The sequence below is a fragment of the Coturnix japonica genome, chromosome 14 (genome assembly GCF_001577835.2).
Source record: "Coturnix japonica isolate 7356 chromosome 14, Coturnix japonica 2.1, whole genome shotgun sequence".
NCBI classification, from domain to species: Eukaryota; Metazoa; Chordata; class Aves; order Galliformes; family Phasianidae; genus Coturnix; species Coturnix japonica.
In genome coordinates, this window is record NC_029529.1 from 3107832 (window position 1) to 3130608 (window position 22777).

Genomic DNA, 22777 nt, shown 5'->3' on the forward strand with positions numbered 1-22777 from the left:
AACTGCTGCAGTGAAGGGGAACAAATAGGTCAAAATTGGAGATGGCTCTTGGAGCTGCGTCAGCCTCACTTGGCATCAGATGTGACCACAACTTCACTGTCCTGTGGCTCATACAACAAAGGAAGTGGCTGCACTGGTCAGAAGTTCATCTCCCTAATTAACACAGAGCATCCTGATTATTCTCAGCAAAGGCCACACGCTGAAGCAGAAACTGCTCTGACTCCAAATAAAAGTCACTTGCTGAATACAAGTTGTCTCCATGAAGAAAACTCCAAGCTGTGGTGTGATTTAACAGACGTGCCACCTTCTTTCCTATGCTTTTTCTGCCCTTCCCACAACTGCACTTTAAGTAAATCTCAAAGTATCTCTGGGAATAAAGGAATGCATCTTCTCTGAACACTTAACTGGACAGGATGATCTCTTTTCTTCCCCAATCCCTGCAACAATAGGAACACCAGAAATCTGCAATTCATAACAAAGAAGAAAGCGTTTATCAGACAGAATAGAAGAGATTAAAGCATTTCTACCACTGATTGAATGACCACAGCATCACATTACCTCTGCTCCTGCTGCTACAGAGGAAATGATTGAGCCCTGGCACAGGGCCTTGCTGTGTGAGGAAGGGGGCAAATCCTCTCCCCAGAATTTTAATCTCCTGCTCCTGGAAGCAGGAAATCATTACCCAGCACAGCAGAGAAAAGAACGCTACTTCTCATCCAATGGTCTCCCTGCTGGTAATTTCTATATGAGATACAGTTTATTTCAAAGAGATTGTATAAGGTATTGCAGCTAAAAACAACAAAAGGGCAAAAAAAAAAGGAATGGGAAAAAGAGGAAGATGAAAATGTGAATACAAATTAAAGACAAAGAAGAAAAGAGCCTGAGAGAAATCTGTGACTGTGGAGCAGTAAAATACATTAACTCAATGCAGTATGTACTTTGGCAAGATAAGACATTATTCTCATGCCTTTTATACACACCTGGGTTTAACTCAAGCCTCATCTCTCCTCACCAGGCTTTAAGCAGTCCCAGGCACAATGGTCCAGAAAAACACTAAAAGCTCTAATTGCCTTGCTAAATAATCGAGGGTCAGTTTTGAAACATGTTAACCAACTGCTACTAAAGGAATCCTTTCAATACTTGGGATGGATTAAGTTTTGTTGTTCTGCTATCTGTTTTAAAGCAGCAGCAAAGCAAACAGTCCCTGTTCTAATATGGTAAAGACTCCAAGAAGGGTTGGTCCACCTCCAGCTCCCCTCTGTGGTTCTGTCTCTGTGCTGAAGGCTCAGCTTGGTTCAAAGTCGCTGCTAAGAGATAAAAGTTTGTGACACCCATTAGCTGGAAGTTGGCACTCATAGAAATTGTCATAAATGTTTCCCATAAACATTTAATATCCTCTAAGCTGTGGTGAAATTGGTGAATTAAACTAACAGAAAACCGCACAAGCACCAGTTCTCTTAAACAGTTTTAATGTCAAGAGGTATTAAATGAAGTTCTGACCCACACAGAGATCAGAGAGAGCAAGCTTTCCCCTCTCTGAGGGAAGTTTCAAAGCCATATATTCAACAGTTAAGAAATGTCAAATATACCCATGAAACCACACACCAATAACTATCTCTCTTCAAGCTATTTTAGTTTTACAGCGCAGGGGAGGTAACTGACTTCCTGAAGCAGAGGGATGAAATCTTTAAAGCATGGATTATACACATCACAGCAGGAAAACTAACCATAATTAATAGAAAGAGCTGAATTGCTCATAATTCCAACATTCGTAACTCAGCCCTGGCTTGGGCAGAGCCCATGATCTACTGACACTCATGTACCCCTCCTCTAAGAAGGGCCTTTGCATCAGAAGTGAGGTAGGAAGGCACAAGCAAGCAGTTGTCATCATTTGGCTCCACGTGGAAAAGCAACAGAGCCCTCATTGCTGGCCTAAAGCTTGCAGGAATAGCACTGACACACACGTGTCCCTCACAGCTCAGAGTTCAGTGAAGGTCCTTTCCTTCCTGTGTAACTCTTGGTTACGCAGGAGCAGTCAGTTCCAAAGAGCCTCAGCTATAACACACAATATACAAATATGCAACTACGCCGTATTGCTACGCACATAGAACTTGCTGAACCTTTGTTATGTAGCAGCCTCTCTTCTCTCTTCAGATTTGATGCCTCAAAGCATGAACCAGCTTCTCAGATGAAAGGAGAAGGAGGAATTTCATTGTTAAAAAAAAGCCTTCTCAGCTGTGACAGGTTTCTCATTTCTGAACTGTCTTCACTAAGTTGATGATTCCGGAGTTTCAGCCTTTCAGTGACTGCCAAGCACCTTCTCTGCACTAAAAACACCTGCAGTGGACACTGCCTCTCCTTTCTTTGGTTTTATGACCTACTACATTAAAACCAGTTTAAATGTAATAAAGTCTGCAACGTTTACAGCTGAAAAAAATACAGGGGAACACTAAAAATCAGCCAAGCATAAAAACACAGGAGTTTTATTCTCTGCTCACTTCCCAGGGACAATATACACAGAACAGCAAGGACCACAAAATGAAAAGGAATTTAAATCCATTTAAAATTCAAACAACCTTTCCTCCTACCAGCCAGGGACTCGAGGGACATTAACACACAGAGATTCACTCTTCAGTGTTGTTTCCTCGGGTTTTCGTTCTCGCTTTCTAACATTTGTTTATAAAAGCAGCAATCTGAAATATTGATGATTTACTCATCTCCTGTATCAGGCTTCGCTCAGCTGCAGCTGGCTTTGCTGTAGTGATGTGCTTTCTCTCTTCACACTCCACCCCTTTTCTGCAGAAGATGGAGTTAGAAGATGATTTTCAGGTTGCTCTTCTGCATTCCTCCCCATCTTACCTACTCTCTTATTCACATTATCTGCCATAACGACACGTGAGGCAAAACAGTAAATTCACACTGATGTGAAACTCAAGTTGTTGTGACAGATTCTTAGGTACAAAAACCTAAACTGTTCTCACAAGTGATCCCATCCTCTGCTGCTCCTACGTGCACACAGCATGCAGAAGCCTATGGCAGGGCATCACAGTCGTCTATCCCAGAGCCACTGAACTGCTGAGTTCTCCCACCACTCTGGAGGACTCCCACAGCTTTCTTGGGATGCTGCTTCATCAGTGGGATACAGAGCTGATGGAAACAAAAAACACAACAAATTGACTTTATAACATGATGGCATGAAGCAGAATGACAACACCTGAGTTTGAGTTACAGGCAAAAACGTTTTAGGAGCTGCCAATGGTAAGAATAGCACTTCTGCACAAGCAGCAACAGACAGGTTTTAATAAGTTTGAGCACAATCCTTGTTCATTATCATTTCCACAAGCCAGGACAGATCTCTCACTTGCTCAATGCCATACAAGTTTTGAGCTTCAGCTGCTTCTGAAGGCACGCTTGCTTTGAACATTTCAGTCTTAACACTGGCCCCTCAGCTCCTGGTCCTGCTTCCCTTATATAGCTGCAGTGTTTTACAAAAGCACCACATCAGACACCATAAGCAGCAACCCATGCCCTTACACACCTTGAAACAGCATAAATAGCACTTTATCAGGCTTCAGAGAGGATCTATCCAGGGCCAGGTGGAACTATGCAGCCACTCCAGCATCAGCCTCCTCCTAGAAAGAAAAGCTTTAGAAATCCTGTTTTGCCTGCCCTGCCCTACTCCTATTGCTCTGAAATTTCCTGCACCCCAACCTGACCTGCATGTAATCCTCTTCTGACACAGCCAGGAGCACACAGCTCTATAAATCCCAGAATGAGAACACATAAATGGCTTCTGTGTCAGTGTAAGTCAGAGTAGTGGCTTCCCTCTTAAATAATAACAAACACCTCTTTCTAGACAGGTGGTGATTTGGGTGGTTGGTTAGAAAGATTCATGTCTGAACCAAAAGGAAGTGGACTGGATACAGTCGCTTTGTCTCTGTTACAATCAGTTTTTACATTTGGAGGCATGCTTAATAAAAAAACACCTCATTTGGGGATTCAAATTCATGAGTCCCCAGCACTGTTCTAAAAAGGGCACATTCCTAGGATACAGCTTAATGTCTCACAGTGGAGACAATGCTGGTCTTATCTCTCTTCAAAGCAACAAAGCTGGAGTGGAAGGAACTTTGGGGGAAAAAAAGCAACCAAAAGAGTAGCCTGACTGATCAAATGTGGAAGCACCTGCACTGACTCCTTGACTGGATTCAGTTCTTTACTGACACCAGGAACTTCTTTGAGGTCTGTACACGTTAACAAAAGATGTCAATCAAAGCCACTCACTTTATTTTTAAAACATCAAAACCAATGAAGTCTGATGATGTCTGACCAGGACTGCTGGGTTTACAAGGAGAAGGACACTGTAACTTCTGCCAGCTTCAATGACAGCTACAGCATCCATGAGAGCTGCGCCTACCCTTCTCTCTTTCATTTCTCATTCAAGAGCTGGACAAAAGTCTCCAAGGACAGAGAAAGAAAAACTACTGAAGCTTCACCGTCTCTCCTATATTTCATTCAAGAACAGCTGCATTAATTTAAGGAAGCAGTGAGTTATCTTAAGACAAAGGGGGAAAAAAAAATCCAAATTAAAGTCTTGCAAGAACCGAGAGATGTCTGCTTTATACCTACAAGAGCATTTGAAACAAGGCTCACGTTCTCATCCACGAGTTTGCCACCGAGCCACAAATTTCCCAAGGGACCTGGCATGAATTTCAAGTTTTCTCTGACTTAAAATATTAATGAATACTTGTTCTGTAAGTTCCAGAATGTCCCCATGCCACCGTTCATACACAGAACTCCCACCTTCAAGAGGGACCCCTGTAAGATGACCCAGTCCAGATGTTCCTCTTCTCCAGCCATTCAGAAGAGCCACTCTATGAGGTTCTTTCAGAAAGCAGCACATTCTACACAGCAGAACTGTATTCTGGTTAGAGGAGATGACTGGAGTGCATTTTCTCCATGTATAAAGGCATTTTCTTTGGAGGCATCCACAATCCATGCAAATAAAAGGCTTCCAAACGGTCATTGGCAATATAAAGTGTAATTAGCTTAAGAACATGAATTTTTTAGGCAACACTTTGCCCCCAGTTATCTTGATATATATCCTACTGTACCCATAAGAACCAGCAGCAGAAATACTAAATCTCAGGAAACAGGAAAGCTTTATCATAGAACACATTTGGACAAATGAAGCTAAACTCATTCAACAGTCACTGTAACAGCAGGTTCAGACTCGCTGCTGTAGCTGACTGCCCAGGGGAGATAAGTCAAACAACATGATAAAATGATTTTATTGATGGTACAGAAAATAATATTTTTGGTCAATATAAAATTGAAGCTCTAGTCCTTTATGTGCACGTCAGACATATTAGAGCTGAGTCAGCGAATCACAGTATTTATTGGTATATACCTCCAGCAAAAACACGACACTGTATCTTCTTCTAAGCTCCTTCTACACGGAAGAAGTTCATACTATTAATGTGTTGTCAAAGTACATACACCTGATCGTGCATCAGAACAACTTAAGAGTGTTTCTCATAGATGCTAACAGCATTTTCTTCACCTCTTCTGACATCCCCTCCATCCTGCACGTGCCCGCTACCTTCTTTCTCAAGTTGTCTAATCAAGTTAAACTCAGAGCAATTGTTCTCAACCCGTATTAAGCCTGAAGGCTTCTGCATCTGTATCAGATCTGAGCACTGGCCCTGTGCCCAAACACATCTTTTCTTCTAATCTTATCAGCTGGCCTAATGAAAGGTATTGCTTCTCCCTACAAACCTTCATTTGCTGGATGATGAAAATGCACTCTGATTTCAACCAGCTCCAATTCTTACACCAGTACAAGATTCACAGAACAAAAAACCAAGGCATGAGACCCAGATGAGCAAATTCACTCAGTAAACTGGGAGAGTAATGCAGCCAGACAGCTCGTGTTGCTATTATATCCTCGATGGCAAAGGAGTCAGACTCTTTCAACTGAAAGGGATGCGAGCAGCACCGCTCCATGTTCCCAGTTACACAAGTGACTGCAGTCTTGCTCTTTTAGAAGATAAAGATGCATCATCACAAGCAACACACATTTGGCTTCTAAGAATCAGTTAATGCACTGCCTTGATGGCAGCGTTTACCTGTGTTGTGAGCTGCAGAAAGAGGCATTTCTTGCATTTGTCTGATCCATGGATATGCAATACTTTGTCAGCAGCCTCTCCAAAACAGTAACACAAAAACCATCATGGTACTTCCTTAAAACACACACTCTATTTGTATTATATACTTCGGACTCCATGGATTGCAAATGTCATAGGCTAGATCTGATAATCCCTTATTTGTACAACCAGAAAGGGACACATTTTGCTTTATTGCCATAAATATTTCAAAAGCTTTGTCTGGCTGAGAAACAAAAAGCCTTTTCAGTGGTTATTTCACCCACAAGAATTGGATTTCCATTGCTTGGATAAAAGGAAAGTTGGAGGTTTTGTTGTTGTTGTTTCTTATAAAACTAATTTCCACATCTTAACAGTGAGAACATATTTTACAACTTATGAATATGTGAACGTTGTTTTAAATATTGAAAACGTGCAAAAAAGCCACAGTACATGCATAAAATATGACAGAAAGGAAATGTGTTGTTAGATCACCAATCTGTACTCTTATAAAGCCCAGTTTCAAAGCCCAACCACGCAGCCCCAATGGGCCTTTTCCAGACATCAGATCTGGTCCTTCTGGTGCAACCAAGTATTAAAAATACCTGAGGTCACCACTAAAACTACAAGCGAATCAGATGCCAACCTTTGGTTAAAAACATACAGAGAAGGAATTAGGATGGAACAAGGAAATGAAGAAAAGAAACTGGCTTCAACAGGAGGCTGCCGGATAAAGGTGGAGAAACCAGCACAGTGTCCTGCCCAGGCCCAAGCAGCCCCTGGGGATCCCTGCAGCACCTGGCAGCAGGCCTTTGCCATCAGCACAGCTTCCAAGGAAGCCTCACTTCTTTTCCCTATACTCAACTCCTCCAAACCAACTACTCCCTCCCAGAGCAGCCCCACACCTCGAGCTGCGGCGCGAGGCCCCATCTGAGCTCTCCAGGGAAGAGCTTGAGGCAGTCGCATCCACATTGAGCCATCCTGCAGCTTTTTCTTCCCTCCCTTTCCACTCGCAAGGTTTTTGAGCTAATTGGCTCCAGAATTTATAAGGCTGGTGACAGCAGCCCGGCTGTGCAGGCAGAGGGAGGAGGGGAGGCAGAGAGCAGAGCAATGCTGTCGGCACCACCTTCTGTTCCCCACTCAGTATTGCTGCACCGCTCAGGAGGGTTTGTGCAGACTGCAGAGGAAAAAAAGGATACGGGTCCAAATCCGAAGCACAGCTAAACTCACCACGTTTGAAAAGGGGAAAATTAAGCAGACAGAGGGGAGGGAGGGGGGATGCAATTACAGCAGGGGGGAAAAAAACCCACCCGCGTTTCACCATTAGCATCGCACAATAAGAAGGTTTGTCAGGCACCGGTTTAGCCTACACATGTTCACATCCGTCAGCATTTCCATGATAAATCCTAATTTTCGCCATTGTTGATCACATTGAACTCAAACTTGGTATGCAAGTTTTTAGCACAGATGCTCAAATAAATTATGCACATTAGTCATTTAACTTGGAGAGCAGCAAAAGAAAGCTGCTTTTTGGTGGGGAGGGGGGCTGGCTGATTTATGACAAGTTTGGGGTTTTTCTTTTTGCCTTACGCAGCTAAAAAAGACAAGGCGGTTCATTTTTTGTGTTGATTAGACGCAGCCAACAGCAGGTCTCTTGTATGAGTGATAAAGCTTTGGTATTAGGAAGAATATTCATAACCAGAACCCTTCTCTACCCCCCTCCCCCCAAAGTCAGTACAGAGTTTCCCCCCTTACCACACAACACCACAGTCCACAAATGCCTAAGGACAAACACGACATATTAAAAAGAAAATACACAATAAAGATCTCCATAATAACGGTCTGAAGACAACACACAGTGGTGCTGCCATGATCCGGATGGGAAACTGTTAAACAAGCAACAGGACTGAACAGATTCCACAGGCAGATACAATCAACTGACTTAGACATCCCAGCCAAGAAGAGACTTTTCAGGCACAACACTATACTGTTGAGTATATGAGCAGGCCCTATTTCACAGCAGTTAGCAAGATGCACAGAATTCATGTTTACCTACCACATTAACTGTTTATTTTAGATGTTTTTCTGGTCAATAACATGAATTGTTACCTGGACACCCGAGGGAATGTTTAATCAGCATCTCCAGAGGAGCGCTGACAAATAAAAGCTTATTCTGGTAATAGAAAGATGCACAAACAACAGGGATGCTAGCATGAACACCAACAGTCAATCACAGCCCTGGAACAAGAGGAAAAAAATCCCAGTTAAGAGGGTTTACAGCATTTTAATGATTAAAAGCAACTGGAGCACTGAAGAGATGCATTTGGCAGACCCTCCTTCCATGTTCTGGTCTTTAAGAAGCACAGTCAGATCGAAAGCAGGAAACCAGATAGTACTTGTTTCTACCAGGTTTGCACAGCACATTCTCCACAGAGCTCCAGGCTGAAAAGATGTAAAATTACAGCTACATCTGTTCCCTGGAGACTGCTCTTTAGGCTCTCTATAGAATTGCCTTTCAACAGAACAAGAGAGTGATTCCTCGAGTTCCAGAGCTAAAGCTGCCCTGTTTCCTACAGACTTCTCTCTCCAATGGTGAATACCTACTCCAACAGTCTTCCATTTTCCACACCAACTTCTTGCTTGCAGGGCACTGATGCCTAAGGAGGGGACAGCCTCACACTGCAGCAGAAAGATGCCCCTGCTGCAGCTGGATAGCTGTTCTCATTAAACTTGTTGGGATTTATTATTCTGGGGATCTGTGCCACCTGCCAAACTTGATAGAAGACAACTGGCCACTTCACAATAGTAGAGCAGGCACAGAAAGGCTCATATACATTCACACACAGAACACAGTAATAAGGCTCACTGCCTCACTTGCTTAGGAAACTGGGCTAAAAATGGCACAGCCACAATGAGCAAGTCTGGGCAAAATCCCACATTCTTAGAAGCAAGAAGCCGATGTCTTGACTAAGCTATTTTACCTTCCTGTTTTCTGCTAGAGACTAACTATTGCATAAGGGAAGAAAATCAAGGAAGCTTTGTAGCTACTCAATTATCATCATGAATAGCCAGATGTAGCCTGGAAGCTTACAGTTTCAGTATGTTTATTTGAAAAGATAGTGTTCCTATGATGAGTGACCTATCAACTACTTTCCGGTATAAAAATAAATGCATGAAAGATTCACTTTGAGGAGAAGAAAGAGCAATACCCACCAGCCATTTCTTTGTAATATTGCTCCAAATGAATGCAGAACCTGCCAGCAGTTAATACTGCCCTGAAGCATTACAAATAAACATTTGGTGTTAGACACACATACATCCCCATGTATAAATCAAGGTGCGACACGCCATACAGTTGCACAAAAAAAAAAATCCCTACCTTGTCCTATATTAGACATTAAGTGCTTCTTTTGATCACAAAATAACTCATAAAGCCTATCAAAAAGCCAGCGCTTCTCCTGCTGTCAGATAAAAGACATTTCACTGTAATTAAACTTCTGCCCAACTTTCCAGAAGATTTGGGGAGAAGAGGCTGACAGGCTCCATCTGTATTTGTGACTGACTCTCCATGGGACATCCAAAGGAAGGAGAAGATGGGCAATGGATTTACAGCACACTTCTGAGCTAGCTACACTTACGGAGACGGATGGCTCCAATCTTATTATTACTCACTCATTGTCTTTTTTTGCTTGGAAAAAGAGAATCCCTGCTGCCTCTCTTAAAAACATTTTCTGTTCCGTTTGCAATCTCCATTCCCAAGCCTTCAATGGTTTGGGGTTTTATTCCATTTGTAAGCGATAACACACAGCGGGTTGTTTGGGTAAGTCAGCTTTATGTGATTTATACGAATAAAGGTGTAAACAACCATCTCTCTTAAGAGAACTCTGTGAGCCCTTGGAGAAGGAAAATATCATTTCAAACACGTTCTAAATATCCCTTTTCACATATAAAACTGTATGTCAAAACTCACGGCTGGCTTTCTGACAGTAGGTGACAGGAATAAAGCAGCAGCACTATGATCTCAGCATCAGGATCAAAGATTTAGTGCTTTTCTCCCTTTTTTCAGATGCCCTTCATTCTGTTTGATGCACTGAATTCATGTTGCCTTGTATTCTACACAATACCTCATTGGTCCAATGTCAGTGCTGCAAGTGGACAAGAGACCACCAGCAACCCATTAGCAATCATGAGGTTCAGCCTGCTTAATGAAGATATATGCCGCATGGGAAACAGCATTACCAGAATGATAGTATGTCATAACCCTTCATTCTAGATCAGCTGCTTCACAGTGTGCTTCAGGTGAGCTACACATCTGTCTCTAGTTCTATAGGAAGAAAAGTGACCTTACATAGCAATCTGATCCCTTGTGCCATCTTTTCCAAGCCTGTCTTGTTTTCTAAAGTCAAGTCCTGCTCGTATTTGGCCACACAAGCAATCAACTCCTGTCTCACTATCAAACATCTCCTTTTATCAAATAGAAACCGAGGACTCCTCATCAGTCTGCGACACAAATAGGACATAAGTGCTCACCACACTCACTAAGATAGGTAGGCAAGATGCTATCGCTAGCAATTAAAACGAAGACAGACAACTGCAGTGTAAAGACAGAATACTCAGCATGCACAGAACAATACCAGCCCCCCTCCTCCCCCGCCTATGCCAAAGTGCTCCTTGATGACCAGAAATATCACTCACTGACTGCATGCAGCCTCTACCTCTGTTAGATCAGCAAGTGAGTCTGCTGACCAACAGTGCCCTGGACATCCCATCCTTTCCCAGTGCAAGTGCTCTAAGAAAATGAATGCAGTCTGAACAGTCGTGGACAGTCTATAACACCACTCATTTCTTCTGCTGAACACTGAGCTTTGCATGGCAGCAAGAGGTAACCCAGAACTCTGATTCTCTGCTTTAAATAAACTCAGATGCCAACTTCTGATGATGTTTCCTTAAGTACCTACCAAATCATTAATTTTAATGGAGAAGTTTAATCAAAGCTTAATGTGACAGGCAAAAATCCTTTTTTGCATATAGCTCCGTACACAAATAAGCACCAACTATTTATAAATGAAATACAGAACCACCGGTACCGAAGACAGAACACGAACCAACTCGAGACTGAATAAGTTATAGATGAGAAAACAATAAAAAGCCAAATAACTGCTGGGCTCAATCACTAGAGGGAGTCATGGTCACATATTAAGTTACTGTCATACACCGTCCACTCTGCAGACAATTATGAAACAAATAGAAGGGAACCATCAGCTGAATCTGGATGTCATTCAGGGGAAGAGAGAAAATTAGATTTGCTTCCTTAACAAGGTTTTATTTCCAGAGATTCGAGACCTTCTCCTGGGAACTTTCAAATCATCTGTAATGAAAGGGTTTAAAAACTGTATCTTATTGCCTACACTTTAAGACAGAATAAGGTATGTGGCAGAAGAGAGCTGAAATTGTTAGTTTTGGAAATGACACCGAGCATTTCATCAAGAAAATGCTACAATTTTAATTTAAGCAGCTTTACAGCCCATTTCATTCGAAATCAAAAAGTAATCTTAATCATGTTTTTATTTTTAAACTAAATTGGCACAATTACATCCAGCATGAGCAGACAGCACCAAAAGGCTGCTTTTTCAACAGATGATTCCCTTCGGCCATTAATAAACTCAGAAAAAGCATTGCTCTGACAGGCTGTGAGTAACAGACTGTGGGGAAGGTGGGAGGGGGGGGAAGAACTCAAACATTACCAATGTTCTTTTATTTGATCTATTAAGACTCTGGGAGATTCGCTACGTGCACTTTTCATGTACAAAATGCCTTTTATTTTTCCCCTAATATTAGGGACTGTTTTTGTCATCCTTAAAATTCTTCCCAGAAACACCAACAATTTGGCTATCTGCACTCACAGCAGTTTACACTTGGCTAACAATTTTACAACTGAATAAACACTTCTGTTTATTCAGCAGCACACAAAGCTTTTAACACCCAGCTTGAATTCTGCCCCATCATTTGCAAGGCAGGGACCATCATACGACCACCTCATGAACCAAAATCTACCACATACCTCGAGACTTACATGCAAATGTAGCCCAAGACAAATATAAGCACTTGCCCAGAGCTCAATTATACAGTGTTTGCTTTATATTTAACACAGTTACACTGAAAGTGGAAATTCACCGTGCTTCTGCACCTTAGACAAAGCAGCCAAGGCTTTGGCAATGCAAACTGCACAAGAACCATTTTTAAAGGTGGAGATATTGCTTTTAAACAGGAAGAGACATCAGGGCAGGAAAAGACGTGCTCTGAGGGTGGGAAGTGCTTTCAGACACATTAAGGAATCATGTTAAGAAACACTATGTGTAACCAACGCAGTCTGGAAAGTAAAGCTCCAGCAGACAAATTTACTTCCTTCAGGAGATGTTCACTCCCACAACAGTGCAAAGGCTCAGACACCCTCCAGTTTTTACATACGTATCCTCTCTCTACAAACAAACCGCTCCTTCTACAGTCTAGCAGTGTTCTACCACCGGAACTACTAACGCACTCATCCAACACCAGCTATACAAACCAGTTCTCTGAGCAAGCAAGTTACAGTGCTCAGAGCTCTTACTGCCCTCCTACCCCAGCGTCTCTGCTTTGCACATTTGTGACATTCTCTTTCCAGATGTGGTGGTCTGGGAAAGCTGCTTATCTCCCTTTACAAACACTACCTACAGCTTATAAAATAAAGCTGGATAAACTCTTCGCCACATCCTCCCACATTTTGTCTTTTTCATGCTACAAGGATTTACGTGAGGAAAAAACTCTTCATCAACATGGGAAAGAGCAATAGCATGGAAAACTCTTCAGAGCAGCAGGGAAATATAAAAAGCTGTCCTTGTAGTCTCAACTCTTTGTTTCCCTTCCCCATGCTTTAACATGGCAGCATCTTGCTACCCAACATCCACTACTGGTATCACTTACCTGTTTGTGATGGTAGAGTTCTGCTCTTTCAGCATGAGCTCCCTTTGCTGCAGGGCCACAATTTGCCTTGAGAGATCTTCAGGTGTCCTACAAAACAAAACAGACACTTTTAACAGACCATTGATTGAAAGACTTCATGCCATTTATGATTATTAGAAGGGTCTCACAGAAAACATAAATTCCATCAGCCAAAGCTATCCAGTCCCTTAGGATGACAGGGTTGCATCCTGCCCAACACACATCACAGCTGGTTTAATTAAAGCCATTAGTTTATGCTGTAATTACCATTTAACTCAAAGCATCTCAGTGCACACTTGAACCCAATAAACCAACTCTAAAACTGTAGAATCAGAAAAAACAAATTACCCAAAGGAGGTGCTGAATGTAAATATTGATACCTGACAAGGAAAGTCTATACAGCAACAATCTGATTTCAGACTGGGTTCATCACCTTCTATCTGCAAGAAGCAGATCTGACTCATTTTTCTTTATTGAAAGGAAGTAGATGTTCTCTTCCCACCATAACTTCTAACAAGAGAATATAGAGATGTGGTAAGGATAAACGTGTGTTGGTGTTGAGGAGAAAAAGATTTATATAAATTATGCTGCCCCTTTCACAGGATCCTCTTTCACCTGTTAAAGTCAACAGACACTTCAAAACATTGCACAAATGTCAACCAGAAAGAAATCAACTGGGCACACTTAGTCTGCCATGAAGCTGTAGACACACAGATTTCAACGTGGACAATCTTTGCAGAGTTTAATGCCAAGTCAACAAGGTTCTGAAAAGCCTCATTCTAAGCCTCTCGAACTTCACCCAAATACAGCAGATTCATCTGGCAGATAACATCAGGCATCTCTTCTGCCATGTGTTGAGAGCCTCCTCCCAGCACAAGTGTTGGGTCTCCGCATCAATGAAATAATTGGACAGATTTTTAAATGGTCAGATAAGTATATTTGCCTCGGTTCTGTTCTCACGTACTCAGAATCTCATACCATCATGTAGCAGGACTCGGAACTGAAATTAATCCAATGGTAGAATGAGATGCTATTCTAAAAGCCACAGATTTCTAGTAATGATAGCTACTGACAGACCTCCTATTAAAAAAAAATCACCCTCAGCTGTTGGGCAATTCAAATCAACCATCAGCTTTCAATCCGAGTTTCAGCAATTGGCAGCTTTAGGCTCATACTTATTTCTGGAGGATGTTTTCCTGGCATTGCAGGCTTCAAAAAAAATGGACTGGTATGGATGTAATAGAGAATGGAGCAGTGGGCATTAATCACCTCTAAAGTGTTAACTTTCCACAAAGCTAATTCTTGTTGCATGATCAACACAGACATCCCTTGTGCACACTGATACCAAACACCTTCACCGGGAGGTTTCAAACCCATTTCTAAAGGTCTACCGCCCATTCTGATCAAACAACTCAGCAAAACCCAAATTTACTCCATTCCAAGTAGAGGAATGGCACAACTACATTAAATCAGACGGGCTTCCAACTTGAAGAGAACTGGTCAGCCTTCCAGAGCAGCACACGTACCACCCAGCCCTGGGAACAGCTCTTAACTCATGAGTTCCTAAAAATAATGCTGCATCCAGATACAGCTTTACCCCTGCACACAACACATTCTGGCCTTGAGGCACCTGCCGGACAGGCTAGCAGTGAATAACTTTTGTTTTTCCCTTCCCCATGAAACAACAAATATCTTAATTTGGATTAAAAAGCTGAAGCCTGCTGTAAGAGAACCTGACAGCAGTGCTTACCAACACTACTTGCATCACTACTGCTACTCAAGGGAAGACTAAAATGCAGCCTTCAATTAAATGCATCCAGACCCCCTGTGAGAAATCTGCTTCTTCATGCACTGCCCTGTGCTGCCCCTGCAAGCAGCTTCCCCCAGTGCAATGGTGAAGCTCATGCAACCCCCAAAACATGCCCGGCTGGCATCAGCCATGCAAAATCCTGTATGAAACCACACACACAGAACAGGATGATTCGGGAGCAGTATGTTATTAGAACTGAACATCGTGCTAGGTAATTATAAAGATGACACAGAGAACAAATGACAATAAGTGGTTTTCAAATGAGTGTAGATTGCCCACTGGCTCTGGTTCCATTCTCCTGGGAAGCCAGAACTCTCCTCCTCTGTCCCACCGCCCCAGCCTGGCACTATGTTTCCTTTGACAATAACATTTAAGCAACAATTAAAAGAATCAAAACCCAAACAACTGTGAACATTTGAGACTAATTTGGAAACAAGCCTTTTTTTTGCTCTAAATTTCAAGTCCCCACTGCTGTACTTTCTAACTTCCAACACGGCAAATGGCTTCTGCAATATATTTAGTACTGCACACCATCAGCATTTTACAGACACTTGCTAGAAAGCTCTGCTGAGCTGTCTTAGTTAAGGACCTATTACCATTTCATGATGAACTGACAGTTATGCACTCAGAATCAGCTGCTGAAGTAACATTAAACCACGACTCAGTAAGCAGATGAAAATGTTCTAAAGAGTAAAAAACTGATTATATTTTAATTTATAATTTATTAGAACGTCAACCTCTCATTGCTTCTATAAAGTGTTTCAAAATGCACAGCAAATGAATGGATTTGATTGCAGCTGGATACCTGGCATTAAAATTCAACTATGGAAGTACAAGACAGAAATAAAACTAAATGGAAAAATTAGCACTTGGGCAATTCCTTTTGGGGGATTAAGATCTTCTCTGGTTTTTAACTTAAGTTTGTTTGGAATTAAAGTAGTACTAACACACAATATTAGTCCTTCAACTACTTTTGGAAGTCTCTTGAAACACTTGTCTAGTTCCAATTCATCATGGACACAGGACACACAGATTTGTGTCTCAATTAAATTGCATTGAACTGAAATGGAACATCCCCAGATTTCTGGCACAGTGTTGTAGATGGATCCATAAACTGCTTTACATTCAAACACAATTAACTGATAAAGACCAGAGACAAAAGTCTTCAATAAAGGGACCAGAGAGAATCAGGCACAGAAGGTGAGAGCGTAACTGCTCCTTCTTCAGTTCAAACCAATTCCTTATTTACTTTTTTAAACATCCTCCTTCGAAGTATAAAGCCACATATGCTTTTCTATGATGCACAAAAAGCACAATAAGATTTTGAATGCCTCCTTCTCCCCATGAAAGGCAGCAGCATCTGAAGAACAAACAGCACAATAACATGACAACAACAGCAGAATTCTGAAGAGGCATTTTAGATACTTTAAATATTTCCGTGTGATTAGAAAAGCTGTGAGATGTCTGTAACAGCCTGATCCTGTGTGTTTGAAGCCAGTCCCCCTAACAGCCCTCTCATATACCTGAACTCTGCAGCTGCCTTATCTCCAGCATCTCATGCTCACAGAACCGCTGCCCATTTTTCTCAAGCTTCACCATCAAGTCCAGCAGCAGCTCAGATCCTGTGATGATTCATCTTTTAAAAGGTACAGCAAGGAACAATAACTAGTACATACAGACTTCTCAGAATACAGCTACACAGAATCCCTCATTTGATCAAACTAACCCTAAGTATATGAAAAAACTTGCTCACAGCATCCCCTCTCTCCCCATTGCATCTATCAGCGCCATCCTGGTAGCAGACCTGGGCTTCTCTTCATTACACCGAAAGAAAACACTGCCACTCAAATCTGGTGTTCACACCTGGAAGTTCAGAGTTGCTTCATAACAATCATTCTTCAGCCCAACAGCCCAGCTCCACGCCAGGCAGCTGCATCCATCCCTTACCGTTATCATGCCTATACCCTCCTGCTGCTGCTAACTATATTACACTAAACCATAAGGCCAGGAATCCACTATACACAACATTCTTAAAGTAGCTGAATTCTCAAATTAACTGGGTGATTCGGATACATTTAATGCAGTAACACTTGGATTAAGAGCTGTCAAAAAGAACAAGAGCAAAGTACGCTGTATATTGTCCCCCCCAAGAAATGCATGCTTAGTACTTTTATGTCAAAAGCAAAGCAAATGGAGAAAAACCTGAAAAGTAAATGGAAAGCAAGTTCCCTTCACTTAGAAGAGAAGCATCATATTTGTGTGCAGAAGAATCAACAAATTCAATTGCTTCTTACAGAAGCAAATGTACCCATTAGCCACTTGAAGCAGAACGTCTTTCTAAAGCAGCATTTTAAGTGTTTAAGTGTCTTGATGATGCCAAAGACAATTAATTGATGTTTCTTTTGAAACAAGTGAAAAATTAGTAATTAATCTAATCAAGCCATAGCTTGAAGAAGGAAAAAATGAGAGAAAACTGTCTTGGATTCCAGTTAATACACTTAGATAAAACATCACAACTACTGAGCTTTCAAGTTTCATTCCTACTTTAGAAATACTTATGGTAAATGCCTTATCATGTGGCTGTCATTAACATCTCAGGCTCTGCTCATCCCTACCTACTGCTCTAATAGCGAGCACAGAGCATAGCACTGAAATCTGGTTAGCACATACACTGCATAACTGGAAGTAGCCATGTGAAGGGCTGTAAGAGACCTCAAGAAGAACGGAATTTCACACACAGTTTCAAACCCATAGATTTGGAAATCAAGATAGAAATTATTACTTTTGTCTTTGTCTAAATGTTGACCCAGAAGTCAGGCTACTGCAGGCTGCATCACACAACAGGCAGCTGAAGGGTTTAAGAGAAGCCATGATGAAGCAAAAGCAAATTGGTCAAGTTTGATTAATACGCTAACGTTATGGGAAGCCACCTTTCCAAATGGGATCCAGCTCACTCAAATCATCACTGTCATCTTCCAGGCTTGGCTTCTCTTTTTTCCTCTGGGTGAAACTGGGGAAGCTCAGCAGGATAAATCTAATCACCTGCCACCACTGCAGCAGGAGTCACTGGTTTTGCTCAGTCCATTTCCTGCCACTAAAGTTCTGAATCAGCTTGTTGAAATTACACCTTTCAACACAGAGCTGTTAACCAGCTCAGCTCTCTTCTCATCAAAACACACCCTCAAGCTGTCACTGAGCTTACGGTGATACAGCCATATGGGCAGAACACTTGGGGGGGGGCTCATGTGGGAGATGTAACTGTAACCCTGGCCCCAAACACAGGTGGGAAGCCCAGGCTGCCTCTGCCACAGGAGATCAGTACCACAGCATTGCTTTGGTTACTTTGGGGGGTGGATGAATAATTTTATACTCTCTTCTAAAGAATTCTATTAACATCAGCCTCCATTAGGATCCAAAACTGTGCTTTAAATAGGAAAGATTAACAAGGGATGCAGTGCTAACTAGATAAACAGAACAAATGACACCAAGCTCTTACTAACGACAAGCAGATCCCCACCCAAGCTCAGTTTGCAGTGGTGTTAACCCATAGGGATGTCCTATAATTGCTCTGCTGTTCCACCTTATGGCTTGAAGCTGACCACTTGCTATGACTGGAACAAAACACGTTTTGTTCTCCACTCGATTCAGCTGTCACTCCTGAGGGTTTTGCACAGAAGCTAATGATTTGTAGAATAAGTAATGAATAAAAACCATATAGGTTCTAAAGCTCTTACTTACGCTTGACATTTACAAACCAATCAAAGCCTACTTTGTCATGGCCTGGGCTCGACTCTCCTGAGTCAAAACAGAAAAAAGAGGATCAAAACAATCTCTCTGGTATTATGACGGAGATGAAATCAATTCCTCCTTGCAGCATGCACTGCTGTGTCTTATCCCAGAGGGAGAAAAAGGGACAATAGTCCACATTTCAATCATGCCACAACACAAAAGAATTTTAATTAGTCTTTAACACAGTTGCATAAATTGGAACTGTTGATAAAGCCAAGAATAAGGCATCTAACATATAACTCAAGAAACACGGAGTGTATCTGTAAAGCTATTAAATATTCTGTATCCTGTATTTCTCTAGCATAAGAAAATAAACAGTTCTTAAGGTCTTCCCTTCTTCCTTTTGTTGGTTATCGAGGAACCATAACAGGCCTATTGTACTTACTAATCCACACCAGCCACTGCCTTTGAAGTTCTTTCAAACTATGGTTGGGTAAGATGAGAGAACAATCCCACTGTCAACAGTGAGTTCCCAAACAGCAGCACTGCCCTCCCCTAAGTCAGCACTGCCCAGTACTGTATGTCCCACCTCACTCCTATCCACATATGATCACATCTCACCACTACACCATCTCCTATAATCCATTGAGGAGGGCGATCCTTAAGTTTGCATGGACTCATTCACAGCTTTGTACTATCCACAACTAAGCTGACTTCTATGGATAACAGATTTTTGCTCCATTCCAATATAAGTTAGAAATCAAAGAGTAAAAACAAAATGTTAAACTCCCAAAGCACATTTTAGGTACATACAAGCAATAGTACATGGAAGCAGTCAAGTTGAAAATCCTCCATAATCACTTTGAAAGTGGCTCTGCTGCTCACGTCCCAGGGCAGCCATCAGCACCATCTTTACAATCAAGTAATTTTTTTTCCCCTCAATTTGCAATTTAAACTTATTGAATATAATTACATATTAATGGTGCTGCCCAAAGGTAATTCTTGCTGTGTGTAGTTTTGTTTTACCTGTTGCCCTGAGATTGCAAACCCAATTTGTAAACGTATTTAATAATGGAACATTTTCCTTTGCTGCTGCAACAAAAGCCACAATTAATCTTTTATCTTTCACAAACTCAATTTGAGGGGAATAAAAAAACAGCTGAAAAGAAAAACAATGTGAGGAAATACACAAAGCAGGTTGTTTCATGGAGCCATATCCAAGGCAGTTTTTCCTATAGCTTCCATTCAACAGCAGAGTTGGAGCAACAGGGGACAGCAAGACCCAGTTACTGGGGGGTGGAAAAAATACAGCTTCAAAAGGGAGGGGATAATGTCAAGCTAATCCAAAGAACTGGAACAGAATATCTTATTCTTATCATGAGGGTATCCAAGGATTTGTAAGATATTTGAATAACTGTAAATAGCCATAAGAAATAAGCATCTGAAACTGGAGACTGAAACACGATGATGGGCTCATTGGAAATGAGCTCTGAATAGAAAGATGTGGCATATTTCAGAGAGAACATTCAAATGAGGCTCATTAGAAACCCTAAAGAAGATTCCAGGCCAACCACTGGCATTACATGAGACCAAGGAGTAGGAATGGAAATAAACCGACTGCATTAGAAACGATGATTTTACCAAACCTCTGCTAGTTCTAATATGCCATGTTATTTCAAAGACATTCGCAGATCTTTGGAGTACCAAGAAATCAACGAACGTTGGCTTCCTTTCAAGGAGGAAAGAAAACAACATGCATCAAACACACCCTTCTGGCTTTACTTCCACGCATATGGAAATTACAAACAAAGACATCATTTTTAAAGATAACCAGGGCTGCTCTCTGATAGCGAAAGAAGTTAAACACTGCCACTAGGACCGGGGACTGACAACGGGCATTTATTTAAGTATTGTAACAGAGTTCACTGAATAGATGGCCGTGTTCTTCTGACAGTTCTGAGATAACTCTGGCAGGATACTGATTTATCCAAGTTCCTGTATTGTTTTCAGCATCTTCACTAATCATAATACCTTCCCAGACTCTTATCACTGCAAATATTTGCCAGCAGTAACACAAAATCCTTCACACGGAGCAAGAGGAAATACTATTATTGCCTACCTTCAAGTCCTTACAGGAATCCAGGATGTGATTTCTGCTACATTTAAGATAAAGTGGGATTTGACATCTCATGTTTTACTTTCACTTATAACCACCCACAGTTGCATACCACTTCCATATCACACAGAATGAGCACTTTAAATTGCAACTTTAAGCTACAACAAAAGTTACTTTAACTACTTTCTTAACGTATAATCTCATAACATTAATCACAGGTGAAGTTATGGTTAACAGTCTTAGAAAGAACTAAGAGCGCTGAGAGGATGTTCAGCTGGAGCATTATTCTTTTAAACAGAAATCTGAGGTTAAGTCTGTTGCCTTGATTAATTAAAAACAACCCAAACCTCAATCAAGGATTATTTCAAAGCTTTTCACAGCAGGAATCTCACCGCTAACGGGAGCAGAAAGTGAAACAGCCTTGTTTCTGCAAGCATGGGATGCTAGAAAACATTACCAACAAACAGAAAATGCAAAGATGAGAAATTATTATATTTATCATGGAAAAAAAGAAATCAATACTGGAACAAATGAAGGAGAAAGTGCCTAAGGAAGGCGCTCGCATTGTCAGCAGCAGCAGCGAGTAATTTGTATTAAGACGGCCCAAAGGGCATCAGCTACCACTGAGGCTCCACTCAGGGTAGATATGTCATGTGCATAATTTACTTAGGGATATTATAGATTTCTGCTCTCTATACCAGACCAAAGAAAAACCTAAACTTTGGAGTTTGAGATACAAAGTTTAAGCGATCTGACTCAGGACACTGAAAAAGAAATCTCCAACTCCAATATAGGAATTTTTAATCCCACATTCATTTAAAGGATACACAAAGTTATCAGCTACAAGAGTTGTATCCTAAAGCTTCAGTTTCTCAAATTACTTAAAGTGGTTCAGTATCAGTATGCAATGCTACTTGGATAAGTGCAATACTAATAAATTAATCCGGAGACATAAGCTTAAATCCAAGCTTTTTGCTGAGTCTAGCCCTACATTCAACTACTGCATCACTTCCCAATAGTTCCCTCCAAGCTTTGACCCTCCAGAGCCCATTGCTCATGCACAAGTGTCAGCAACCCCACAAAGTAGGTGGATGCAACCCCTACCACCCACCTCTGACCTCCTCCCTTAACGAAGCACAGTCCTCACCCAGCTGTCTATGAGAACTGGCAAGCAAGCTTTAAGCTCAGGAAAATGAATTGCACAGGTCCCCAGACACATGTAAATAAAAATGAAGAAATTTCAGATTAACAGTGCTGCCTTCAAACCCTTTCCCCAGCTCTGGGAGGATTAAAGAGGACTTCAAAGAAGCTCAAGTTCCAATTAGAACTGTGTGACCACCCCAGGGACACAAATATTCCTCTGATTAGCGAGATGCACTCTTTGAACTGCTTTGCTAAAAAAAGCTTTCCCAACTTTAAACAAATACAGAATTTCCCTTCTTTCCCCCTCCCCCCCCCCTGTAAAATCTAACATTCAAAGTGAAGGACAAACACCATTTTGGACCAAAAGTTTTATGGAAGCCCATCAACACATCAGCTCTATGCAAGCACTAACAGACATGAGATACCAGGATTGAAATATGGTGTCAGCACAACCAGATTCCACAAGTCATTGAAGCAAAAGAACAACTCAGAGCGACATTGTTGTAACAGTGTTAGAGCCAGAGAAAGATGGCAAAAAGAATCCCACTGCAGTTTACAAACCAGTCTCATCAGCCCTACTCTCCCTACAGTGCAGGGCACATCAACGTGCACATCAGCCTTCTCAAACTTTGCTTTCCTTCTTCAACATCCAACTCTCCCAAGCTGGGCATATAAAGCACTTCACATCCAAGTCATGTCAGAAGGAAATAGAAGCAGACTTAAAGACACGTTCACAGTAGTGTAATCAAGTTAAAGATGTAAACAGAGGCATTTCAGCAATTACTGTTCTCTCTTTGTCAGCTCACTCTCACAACAAACCAGTCCCTCAGCTCAGCTGCCTGCACCAGGCACAGGGCTCAG

General features: G+C 41.6%; 1 protein-coding gene across 7 annotated transcripts in view; it reads right to left on the bottom strand.

Moving 5' to 3' along the window:
* MAD1L1 (mitotic arrest deficient 1 like 1) overlaps nucleotides 1–22777 on the bottom strand; it is a 307430-nt gene that overhangs the window by 261473 nt on the left and 23180 nt on the right. For all 7 annotated transcript variants that reach the window (XM_015876929.2, XM_015876934.2, XM_015876933.2 and 4 more), the window contains exon 10: nucleotides 13101–13187. In XM_015876929.2, coding sequence (XP_015732415.1) covers nucleotides 13101–13187 — 87 coding nt within the window. The remainder of the gene's footprint in view (nucleotides 1–13100; nucleotides 13188–22777) is intronic.